Raw genomic sequence first — 13,567 nt, 5'->3', positions numbered from 1 at the left:
TGAGTCTTATTCTTTCTTGTCATGTATTCTATAATTAATCCATTTGGACATTAAGATAATGAATATTTGAAAGTACACAAAGCGACATCTTAACATACAGACGAAACAAATAGTTGTATCATTGACAACATGTTTATGTCCAAGCCCACGATTATCACTGCAACCCTAATTATCTAATGTTTGTCTCTGAACTCACCGATCTGTTGTTGCCAAGCATTTAGCCAATCGGTAAAGAGGAACGTGAAGGTTAATTACCTGAAAGTATAGAATATACAATTAGTACCGCTGCAACCAGAGCTAAAGTTTAAACTGGAACGTAAGTACATACTTTGAGAATTATGGCTAACATAACATTGTACATACAAGCATATATACATACATACGTCTATACGATGTAAACAAAGGTTGATCTAAACTGAAGCAAACATTACTACAGAAGACTATACAAATATAATTATGATAAAGTAGTATTGTTTAACATTCACAAAAGTATACAATATTAATACTTAAACATTAATTGTATTTTTTTATTTACTCTTGGATACATATAATATAGTGTGAATAACTTCTTATACATATTAATTATAAACGCCTCTACGTTTATAATTAATATTTATAAAAATTAAGTAAGAATACTTACTACCACACTTTATATATATATCAGTTATAAGTTGTAAATTTTATTTACCCTCAGTTGATAAGGTAACTTTCAGGTAATAGGAATTTTCCAAGGTTTCCAAGTCACGCGTTAACTCATCCGCATATTATAGTATAAATAATTTGACTACAATGCATTTGGTTTTTTTTTTCAGTTCATACAATAGTGTCTGTAATACTACTACAACTTGAATACAGATTATTCTTGTCGGGCAGTTAATACAATATAACATGATATTCCTTGTGTACAATGGAGCAAACTTAACAGAAATACTCGGCTCGCATTATACAATAATACATCACTAAATAGTAATTGCACAGGAATAGACAAACGGTGGGTAAACAAGTTTGACAGGCACGTCAAATACACTACGCCAGCGACGGCGATACGGCCGGCCCACGCGCACTGCGTCGTAAACTAACCCTCAGCACGCATGGGTTCCACAAGGTTACTTAGACTTTTACAAAGATATTTACAACAGCACAATAAATCAACACACATTCATGATTCTCAATAATATTGTATGATGTATATCATTATTTTTAACACATTTATGTAAATTTATTAAAATATCCGTTCTAAAAAATAATTGTCTTGTAAAACAGTGACTTGAAGTCTAATCTTATAATAGATACTAATTTAAAAACGCATCATAAATCAAATAATATAAATTCAAATGTAATGCTAACGCTAATGCTTTATTTAATTAATTTTCATTTATTTTATAGGTCAGGCGAATCAGGTTCGTTAATCTCTCTACTGACATTATTTCGTGCAAGTCTCGCTATGCTCACCGTCGTATCGACAAGCTAAAAGGATCGGTCATTCTGGCTGTGTACCAAGGAACGTGAATTCAGGCCTAACTAATGTGCATTACGTGACCCAAGTTGGCATTTTGAACGGTAACGTCTGGCCGCCAACTTGCAACTATGTTGAGGTTCGTAGACGACTTCTCGTATGGTCATCGTCGTTTTCATCGCTTTCCATACAGATGGATGTTTAATTATTTAAATTAAAACTTATTGTATTTGACATCGCTTTACGCTATCAGCGTTAATTTTTCCTCCTTACCCTGAGTACATAAAATAAGTATATTTCAAGGAACTGTGTTTTTATTGTTTATTAATATAACCTACACTTTTATTATTAAATAAGTGCCTTGTTTTTGTAGTCGTTATTTTATACAAGTAACCAATTAGATTTTTATTTTTTCTCACACGACAAGAACACCAACTGTAAAAAAATGTACACCGACTGTTGACTGATTACCAGTTAGTATTTGGTAGCGAGGCGTTTATCGTTTAGCTAATATCGGCGTATTATAATAGACCCGGTGATAACTAATGCATTGTATACCTCATTTAATCGCGCACCTAAATTACTCGCGAACAAAGTCGGGAGCGGAGCAGTGAGTTAATCAAAGAAATCATTATTTCACTCGGTTTAACCTACCACAATAAATATATAAAAAGCGTAAACGTAAAACATCTAAGGAGAAACAAATCTTACGCTTCATTATAAAACAACCACTACTTACTATTATAATACACATTCGTTTTTTAAAGCTGCATCAGAATATATCTTGGTAATTCCATGACGAGTCTTTTTAATCAAAATTATTACTGAATCTGAGATAAGAACATTTAATCGCTTGCAATTGCAAAAGTAGCAACAAAATTGAATGGAGGCGTGAAATTGTTTATCTTGGACGTGCTCAAGTGACAGGTGCATAAAGTAACAGTTATTTTAGACCACTAGTATTTTTTACACGCTTTCATAGTTTCGTACACTTTAAGATACAATATGCGTCTACAACATTTATTTACCCGTTGTTTGTAATCTTTAAATAATATCCCGCTGTGTTAAGAATAGAATAGAATTATTAGTAAATGTTGCAACTTATTTGTAAAGGCAATCGTTTTCTTCAAACTGTACCGTAAAAAATATATTTAAATATGTATATGTTAAAATAAAAAATATAGCCTTACAGTTAATAGATACCATGATTTGGGTTTTTTAGTAGTTTGAAGAAATATGAAATTTATGCGTGGAAAGAAAAAGTTATAAACCCATTTAACACGCATTGTAACGTATGAACCTTAATTAATGAAAATTATCGGATATACAAAGCAATAAAAATCATATCTCCGTCGGCCAATGCAATACTATACGTATAATGCAAGAGATTGCGAAATTCACGTCATCAAGAGCCAAACGCCCCCGGCCGTCGACGTCGCGGAACGGTTAAAGTGGAAGATGTTCTGAGACGACACCAAAAATACAAAAATAAATCTGCAACCTAAACAAACTCAGAATTTCCGGCAGACACGTACACGTATGCACGGTGCACGGTGCAAAATTAAAAGTCTCCCGAAATTAGCTACTACTTTATAATACGTCTTTTATTAGTGAATTTTAAAGAAGCAGACAAATATTTGCCGTCGACCTATTTTCATATTGTAAATAATGCACATGCGATGATGCTCACGATCGTTTTCTAAATTCAATATATTATATATTTATTATTACGCAAAAGCATTCGTACTACTTAACTGAGTCACAAATATGAAATTATCGTATCTAAATTGGGTAGACTTCTCACACCTGTTTATTTGTTAAATTTAAATATATTAAACGTAACTTACGTAGATGTGCGGATTGTTTCATCGGTTTTATTATTACACAGAGTTTAAAAATGAGGTGAGATGAGATGGCTATACGCGACCCTCGCGGAATCACGTGGCAATAAAAATGTGTCCTTACTTATAATTAGGAGAGCATATTTCAATTTCTTCAGTTGTTTCAAGAACTATATACGTACGAAAGAACTGTAACAGAGCCACGCCTTTTCAAAAAATAAAATATATTTGGCCAATATTTGGTGTCGCGTCTCAAGGAAATTACTGAATTGTTCCCATATAGTGACGTAAATATTTATGGATATTTTTTATCGGATTAATAAAAAAAGAAACAAAAATCCATAAAAAGAACAGCATTTCCTTCGCCTACGAGAAAGTATCTCGCTATAAATAAGGTCACACGTGTAATTTGGTTAAAGTTAATCAATTGAAGAATGAATTATAGATAATTGGCATCAAACATCATACGTTTATTAACCTGTACAATATGTGTTGTTAATTAATTATTATCACTGCGAGTTGTGCTTGTGACCATGCACTGCGTTTGCCAAAATGGAGATTACTATTGATCAGTGAACTGACGTTAGCTAGTGAATATTAAGATTATTAAATTAATTTTAACATTGCGTATATTATTCATTCACAAATATTACACGTATTAGTAGGTGGAAAAAGAGTAAGAATACTTTATTGATCATCATCCTTCGAAAGCTTCGTTTTCAGAAAAAGTAACTGCTGTGGCAAGACATTATTCGCGTAAGCCTTGAAAACATTTTTGGCTATATCTTTCGGTTTTCCACGGTATTAATTATGAATATAGTAGTTTAAACAACTACTTCTTGCATATTTTAAAAATGTGTGTGTTTCAGCAAGAACAGGTGTCTAATGTGACGGTTAAATCTTTTAAACATACAATCTATAATACCAGAAACCAGCCAAAGACAGCGCACACACGCACCGCAGCGTTGTTCTCTTGTCACGTATGTCTTTTAAAACATTTTTTTACGTTTATAGCGTATTCTTTGTAAAACACCCCTTTTACAATGTTATTTGACAAAAAAGACCCGCTGAGTTTCTTACGCCGGTTCTTCTCAGGTCAGGGTGTTACTTTTCCGAACCGGTGGTAGTGTTTAATTTGACCATCAATAAGTAAGTGTGATGCTTCTATGTTGAATAAAGGAATTTTGAGTTTGAGTTTTACTTTTGGCTAGTAATGAATCCAGGTTGTATTCCGTTTTATGCCCACTACTAAAAATCACGTTTTGCTAACATTATTTCGAAAAAAATATACTAAAAATTATACGCTGTGCCTACACCTACGTTACAATGGCAGGTTATTTTAAAAGTTGGCGTATCTACTCAAGATTCTAAAATGGTATATTTAAATACACTACAGGGTTGGATTATAAAATGCATTTAATTAGTCGATCTGACATAAAATGTTAAATCTTGAAAGAACTTAATGTTTCTAGTATACACATCCAAAATTTCAACTATCGTTAAATTTTGAGATACTACTACATCTTTGCTTTGGGCAAAAATATGGTGTAATCTATATTCATAATTCACTTTTAAGTATGCATACTTAAAAGTGAATCATGAATATAGAAACTAATAAGTAAAAAAATAACTTGAAGTTATCAGTTGTTTATTATTATGTAACTGAAATGTTATGCTTTACAACAATAGATAAATTGATAATAAGAAACAATGACAAATAACAACAACCTGTCTCAATTAATACAAAAATTAAAACAATAAAATTAAAATCTAAATAGCAATATAGGCTAAAATGTCTCATTACAAAATTAGTGAATGTAATACAAAAAAAAATGTAGTCTTGTAAAAAATAAAAATTGCTTAAACTTTAAGATTAACGTAGATGATAAAATCAGATAATTATTAACAAAAGATTAAATACTTGGAGAATGACGAGCAGATTATTCTGTATATCGTGTAGTGTGTTAAGAGCTCGATTTATTTCGATGCCCCGATAAATTAAATGTATGGAGTTATATGGACATGCTCTCCAAGCATTCCAATCTCTTATTGGACTGGTTCATACGTTTGCCAAATATCTTAGCTTCTAAGCGTGTTTGGGCTTCGGGGAATGGTTATGTTAACAGTACATAGTTATACTCAAAACGTTGGCAGTATTAAAAAATGAAAAATAACATAAAAGGTTCAACGTTATTACAGTATTAAAAGAGATAAGGAATGAGTCGAAAACGAAAGTGTAAGTAGTCAGCGGGCAGTTGACACAGGTCCAAGATGCTGTCGACGATAACGGTAATACGGTTTACGTGGTCACACCTTGAGTTAATCGCGTTCGACGACACCCCACCGTTAATCATAATATACGTTCGTGGCTCGGTAGCCAACATATTAGTACCATAAGTTTGTGTCTCAATCGGTAATGAATTTGGCAGTAAACTGACAGAGGGACTACCATTGTTATGTACAACTAGAGATATAACACCAAAGATTCTTTTCTTATATTTTTAATTACATATATATCATATATTCAGCATTTAGTAAAACGCAGAAGACGTCTCTAGTTATTCTTAATCACTTTCGATCAATTGTTCTATACGAGTTCATAATTCACATTTGCTTCTGAAGCAATTGTTTATAAAATTAAGTTCATCATTATAGCAATAGTATTTCAAACACTGTTTTAGGTAACGTCTGTTTTGGATGTATTTTTCTAAGCTGAAAGTATTATGTTATTTTAATCAGTGTCGTACATATTTTTAGTATGAAGATTTATAATGTTCCGACAAAACTTCCACCTGCCGTTTTACGAGTTGTGTTTAGAAAGAAAAGAATAAAACTGGATAGTACATCGTAAAGCAACACAACGAGGTCAAGGTGGATTTAGAATGAGAGCGACTAATTACGCTCCCATGTCGATAGCGTTAAAAACAACTAGTTTTTTATAGTTATAATTTACAATTTGGTTATATAGATTACTTATTCATTTTATTTTTTACTTAACAGTTTGTTTTTTTGATGTAAAACCGTTTCATAAGACACAAGCAGGCAATATTCTTGCAAGCCCGTCTAGATAGGTACCTACACACTTATATATTCTACGTCCAAATAGCAATACTTAGTTGCTGAGCGAACCAGTGTAACTACAGGTACAAGACATCTTAGCTCCTAAGTTTGGTAGCATTGGTAATATGAGGAATTAATAATATTTCTTAAAGTAGCAACAACTATGAGCCGGGGTAACCACTTACCATCTGGTGGCTCATTTGCCAGTCCGCCTACGTACACAAAATTTAAAAAAAAACCTAAGGTTATTTGTAAAAAAATATAAAATCATTTATCGCTGAGACTAAGAAAAAAAGAATTACGTAGTTTTTAATGAATACCATTAGTTAGTCTTTAGAGCATGCCGCAAAATAAATAAATAATGGATTACGTGTAATTAAATAGTGACGTGACATTTATATTAATTCGAGTATTTAATTATAATTAGTAAACAAAGGGTACAACAGGTGTGCGGTGTATGCATAGGAGCCTTTAATTAATTGTAACAGAAAATATATAAAACGTCTTAATTTCGAAACTTATTATTTTCTTTATTTATCATAGCGAAAGAATTTGAACTTACACGAAAAACGTAGTTTAAATTATACAAGTGGTTTACATATGAATTACACAACCACAGACACCCAGTGCCAAAATTCTATTTGTAACAAACCGAGACGGGTATATTTAACTGCCACCCATAAACTGTTGAACGCTGTCCTGTAACGCGGGACAATCACAATATAAACAATAACAATAATAATTTAATGAATACCGTAGCCGAAGTATATTAATACAACCCAAACAGAACCGCTGTACATGTTATGTTATAAAATTACTGGAAATATATTGTCTGGAAAATATATTTTTTTGAAAATTAAAACATTTAAAGGTTTTAGTCAAAAATATCCGATTCAATACAATACTTACTCATAAACCCAAAAATAAATTAAAATGTTACATATGTCATGAATAAATTTGAACTAGTTGAATGAATTCGTAAATGTAGATATATCGGAATGACTGGATTTTAAATATAATAAATATTTAATGGATTATAAAAACCAAGCACGTTGAGTTGAGAGCTGCAGGAAAGGATGGTAAGCGATTGTTTTTCATCATCGGCATTCTAACTACATAATGAAACACTGCTTAATTTCTGCGAATAATAATGCGTTTGTTTGCGATTCCTCAAAACAAACATTCCGTTCTTATGTGCGACAGAATTACCTACAACCCATACGCCAACGCGAGCCGCATAAATAGATTCATTTTCTTGGATGGAAATTCACGACTTTTATACTAGGGCCGTCATCAAAAGCGAGAAAATGTCTGTAGTCACGGCCTATTTACGATCTGACAAAACATGTTGTCAATAAAGAAATACGTTAACTCGAATAGCAACTTTTGTGAGTTATTTGTTTGAAAAAAAAAACCATGATAAACTATTTTTTTGTTTTGAAGCATAGATCAATGTCAGGGCAAGGGGCTATAAAGTTTCTTGTAAAGTTAAACAAAAGCTTCGAAGAACGCAAAACAAATATTTAGATCAACGGTTTACGCACAGAAAAGGTTAGTGTATGTACATTCAAAGAATTAATTTCGTTTAGTATATAATGGCAATAGTAATAATTACTTAGTTTAAATACGTTTTTTTACAACATTACTCGTAAAAACCAATCTTGTTAGTTAATACCTATATTCCTTCAATGATAACATTTTCAATCACAAAACTGTAAATACTCTTAAAAAATCAAATCGTAATCTATTTTAATATGCAAGACGATTTCAATACAAATATAGACCAATAAAACGATAATCTAGCATTGAAGCGTCGCGACACGGGGTGGTCAGGTCATTGTAATCAGTAACAACAGTGCATGGCATTGGCATCGTCGAGCGTCGGGGGACGTCCGACACCTGCTACAACATTTCTGAACGCAGTCATAATAATTAACACCTGAGTTGGGTAAGGGTGACGGTTAGCGATAGGTAGCGATATGTAGCGCCATAGGCGCTTTATATTATCTATTATATTTGGTCTTGTATTTTAAAAGCGATATGAAGACGAGATGTAATTTGTTACAAGAGAGATGAGCTATGACCGACATGGCGTTGCACAGCGCTACGTACCTAATGGATGCCAGGTATAACCGTTCTAGTGGCGTGCTTTTAAACGTATATAAATAACGTGACTAATCCAATAACAATGCAGGTAACGTTTTCAGATCTTGTCATCGGTGTTTCAGTTGTAGACACGAGAGAGATAAATTGCAGTCTAACTGTAAATTAAGCTATTTAACGATGCAGTGTTTATATATAAATTGTCTTGCATATACTCTAATATTATAAAGAGGCAAAATTTGTTCGTTTGTATGTAGAGGATAGTCTACGGAAACTGATACAATTCTATATTTTTTTTCTCATTGGTAAAAAACTACAATATTCCCGAGTTTTGTAGGGTACATCGTGCGATGCCGTAGCGGGTCGGTAGTATGTAAATATATTAACAAAAAAAATTTAATAAGCTTACGAAGTATTAAAATTTTAGTAAGTATAAAAAATCAAACATATTTAGAAGTTTCTACTTCTAAATTTGTAAAGATCCGGCAAGAAACGAATTACTTGCTTGATTAGGTGCATGTAATAGTCACATACAATTCACTCATTTTTCTATAAAATGAACAATATAATTAACTTATTATAACCACCAACAAACAACCAAACCAGCACAAGATTCAATTTACTTATTATTCAAAAAAGATGGGTAGCTTACAGCCAGAGTCCGTCAGAGTGAAGTAGAGGACGTTAGGGTACAAAAGAGACAAAAAGATGCAGTATGTACTACAAGTTAATATAAATTATTAAGAAAATATTTAAAAAATGTCTGCAGGGTATTTAAAATAGTAAAATGTTTTCTTTTTTGTTAAATTTAGTTTAATTGTAAAGTTACTCCGCTATTGTTGATATAATATTGTAAAAAGTTTTCGAATTAGTTATCGGCGGTCACATAGTGATTTGGTTTTGGAAACTATAGACTTATATTTATATTAGTTAAAATTATAAACAATAAAATATATAGTAGCGTTTTTTTGTACTTTCATTTCAATTGTAAATCTTATGTATAACATTACTAATTCCTTAATAAAAAGTGACACTCTCGTACAATTCTATGTAAATATTATAATAATTATATACCATATTGAATTCATTTCTGCGTCATGAAATGCACACGGGCAGGGCATTCAGCAGTTCGCCCTAATTATGCAAGAGACAAGTTACGTGAAGTATAGAATGTGTATGCGCGGATTGCGTGGCATTCGAGTTGCATTTGTTTACGAGTCTTCCGTTACATAAGGCGGCTGGATCTGGAGAGTCCTACCTATTTATAATACGCACTTTTCATTCCCAATGCCCCGTGACACATATCACCTACCGAGTAAGGGGAGCTCTAAAGATAATTTTCTTTAACTAAGCCGTTAGCCGAATTTAACGCACGTCGTATTAGCATTTTATAGTACTTTTCACGCTTTGCATCGCGTTCCCGTTAAAATACTACCGTAATGTAATTAAATGTAGTTTAAGAAAGCGCAGTAACATGGTAACTAATGATTAAATTTAGGTTCGCTAATTAATTAGTTTGCTAGCAAGACGTTAAACTTCCGAGACTACGAATATTGGGTTTTTTATTGATAATTATCTTGGCATTTTTATTCGTAAGTTTTACTTTAGCATTTTTTATTTTTATTTAGTATCATATAATTAGTATCAGCTGAAAATGAGGCATTTACAACAAGTGTGAACGTTCTAGATGTGAATCTTATACGTGATTTTTATATATAAATCAACTTATTAACTTGCAACTTCATATAAAAATATAAATATGAATTTTGATTATTAACCGTTTTAAAGAATTAATTAAATAGATTGCGAGAAGTTTTGGTCGGTTACCTCCATTATTTCTCCTATCATTTTTAAATCTAAAAAAATTGTTAACTGAAATGATTATTATAAACTCAAGATCTCATAATAAGCAGCAAGCAATATAACAAACTTACTGGAACTGAATAAACTAGGCAATTAAGTAGTGATATTAATAAATATGAGTTAAGCTATGCATTTATTAACCTCGTGTTTTTTTATTTACGGCTTTTGTAAATGTATTTGTAGCCTAATATCTTAGAATAAAAACCAACTAAGTTGAGAATTTATTTAAAATGTTATATATTAAGGCAAAATGTAACTTTTATACAGAATTAAGACACTATGACTCAATGGAGTGTTATTAAAAATTCAATAATATTATGTAAATTAATATCGGACGTATAGTCGAACAGGTATCCGATGTAAACAACAGGGCACGTGGCTCAACGCGGCGTGAAAACAATTAAGAGACACGGGAGTTTTCATTAATCGAATGAAGAGATTTTCATGACAAAACCTATCGTTATTTCATTTTAGTTATTAAAAATTGTTTTATATATAAAGTGTTATCATTCGAAAAATGCAAACCTTTCTCATATTAAAGTACAGATAAATTAAATAAATGGTAGTTGAGTAGTCATATCCTCAAACCAACATAAATAATCGTACCGTCGCAATGCCTGCAGCGTTTGGGCTCCGGGGGTGCGAGCTCGTCGCCGAGTTCGCGATGTCGTACCGGCATGGCGGCGCATCCCGCGCCGGCGCCGCCACCACCCGTGTCAGTACGGGGCTCACACGTTTCACGTCGACCGCTTCTCTAGCGGCTCGGCTGCCACTGAGCCTGATCAATCCGCCCGCCCCGGCCGGTAGGCGGCGCCCATTTGCAAGTTATTTTGGGCAACCGTGAGTCACAGCTCAACTGCAATGTTTGCGATGAACGGCGCCCGCGCAACACAGGCTTTTTTACGGTACCCTAGTCGAAATGAAGTGTTCTGATAGCCACTTTTTAATAGAATAATTTCGCGATAGTCATATTTTTTATGCACCTATCACTGCTTCCCTTATCCAGACTTGTGATCAGTTTCCCTTTTTATGAAAGAACTATCTATTCATACCAGATTTTGTAAGAATTGTAATTTATGAATAGTCGGTAAAATTTATGAATTAAATATCTTATATATTTTTTTTATAATAAGGATAAAAGGATATTCTGCAAAAATGTCACTGTTAATACAACTAATTTCACATGTATAATGTTAAATTTTAATATGTTACATGAAAATCTTCATCATCATTGGTTTAATTGCTAATTTCTGTGCTACAAACAAAATAAATAAATAAATGTTATTATTTAATTTCAATTATTTAATCTTCCAATTATTTAATTACATTATTTCAAAATTAATTAATTACCTGAACTAAGTAAACTTATTTAAATGATAAATAACACCAATTATATTTTTGTTTCTATATAAAAAAATATTACTAAAATATTTATTTATAATTATCTTGAATACCGTTGCAATGTTAAATTAAAGCATTATGTTAATATAGTATCATTTTTTAGAAAACATGACTTGTATTGGTGAATGTATCACAAATATAGAGAAATATTATTTAAATTAATTATTTTAATATAAAATGTAGTGCATTATTTAATAAACAAATTATAAAAATAAAATAAAGTTCTTCTAATTTAATACTATATTTATTTATAGTCTGTTTATCTTTGATACTCTTTATAAGTTTTAAATTAAATACATCAATTTTCATTCATCAAACCTATTTATATGTTAAACATCAACGGTTAATGGATAACTGTATTTCAGCAACATTACATTGAATATTTAAGATTTATTGTTATATAAATTTATATTTGGCAATGAAATGATATTAAACATCAGCAGTTTGCTAATGAGAAAACATTGTAAGTTACTTTACAGCATTAAAACATTCTAATGCATTTAAAATTAATCATAAAACAAACAAGAAATTTTCAGTCTCTCGCCTTCACATTTCATGAAACGAAGCATTGGCAGCATGTGTACATTAAAAATAGTATTTATTATTTTTGTTCACTCTCTTTAATTCAGTATTCAATTGATAAATACTTAGTCGCAAGTCAGATACTTCTTATCATAATTATGTGATTGACAGTCAGCTTTACCATATCTGTCACAAATTAATAACTCATAATGAACAAAATGTAATAGCTCAATTTTCAAAACAATAGTTAGTAATCATAAGGCAAGTGTCCGGTTTATACACATGACCTTACAATATACAAAATTAATGAGAAACTGCTCTACTTTATATATCTTCAAATAATTAGTAAACTTTTGGGTAGTAGAAAATTAATTTCAAAATATGTTGAAATTTCATTATTCCCTAAATATGAAAACATTATGATGAATATATATTAAATGTTATGATTTAAATATATTAAACATTATTAAAATGTGTACATACGAATCTTAGACTTTTTATTTAGTAATGTAAAAAAAATATTGTTCAATGATTAAAATGTGAACAATTTGAGCGATATTAATGTGTCTATCAATCAATATCTAGAATTCAATTGCGTGTAAAAAAACATCTTTTCGAAAATGTTATTATAAACTTTGAATTTGAAACGAAATTTTTAAAAAATCCTTTGTGTTTTATTATTACAATTACTTAAATTAACTATGAATTAGTCAAATCGATAATTATAACTTACTGCCAATACGCAGTGCCTTGATGTCTATTAAAATCAGGCGTTTCAGAATTTGGTTTGGAATATAGCATGCTTATTCATTTATTGTTGACTTGTATAGTTATCAAAAGGTATTGTCTTCCTTAATACTTAGTCAATACATAAATATTTAGATAAAAGCGAGCAGATTGTCGTAGTGGGCGGCTTTTAAAATAAACTTACCTATCAAATCACGACTTTTTAGCAACTCGTTCTTGTCCTTAAATCATATAGAAAGAAAGATTTTGTTTGCAAATTCACTACAATTCCGTTACACCACGTCACTAACTATTTTATTGTCGCGTAAAGATAGAATAGATACGATATTCTCTCTACACTTTTCTGCCATTTTGAATTATTCAGTTATTGCCATGCCGAAAAATAGTATGACTTAAAAATGTTGCTATTAGTTTCACATATATTCGTTTAATATTTTAAAATATATATATATATTGATTGCAAATATTTATAAACAAGAAAAATTAATGATGTATTAAGTATTAACCATATGTAATATATTAATAAATTGCAATATTCAATATTATTACTTAAATTATCATATTCGATGACGAG

The 13,567-nt window shown here is 31.1% G+C and overlaps 1 protein-coding gene across 5 annotated transcripts in view; it reads right to left on the bottom strand.

Annotated features, from left to right (window-relative positions):
• The window catches only part of LOC113403040 (uncharacterized), a 34,492-nt gene extending 21,131 nt beyond the window's left edge, over positions 1 to 13,361 (bottom strand). For 2 of the 5 annotated variants that reach the window (XM_026643455.2, XM_026643459.2), the window contains exons 1-2: positions 13,178 to 13,361; positions 197 to 255 (exon numbers count right to left, since the gene is read on the bottom strand). In XM_026643455.2, coding sequence (XP_026499240.1) covers positions 197 to 217 — 21 coding nt within the window. In that variant the 5' untranslated portion in view covers positions 218 to 255; positions 13,178 to 13,361. Of the gene's footprint in view, positions 1 to 196; positions 256 to 10,929; positions 11,121 to 13,177 lie in introns of those variants that run through there. The other 3 variants (XM_026643456.2, XM_026643458.2, XM_026643454.2) reach the window with 2 other exon arrangements.
• Between the last annotated feature and the right edge of the window lie 206 nt (positions 13,362 to 13,567).

This window comes from Vanessa tameamea, chromosome 16 (assembly GCF_037043105.1).
Source record: "Vanessa tameamea isolate UH-Manoa-2023 chromosome 16, ilVanTame1 primary haplotype, whole genome shotgun sequence".
NCBI lineage: Eukaryota > Metazoa > Arthropoda > Insecta > Lepidoptera > Nymphalidae > Vanessa > Vanessa tameamea.
Note: the sequence above shows the minus strand (reverse complement) of the source record. Positions and strands in the feature narration are given on the sequence as shown.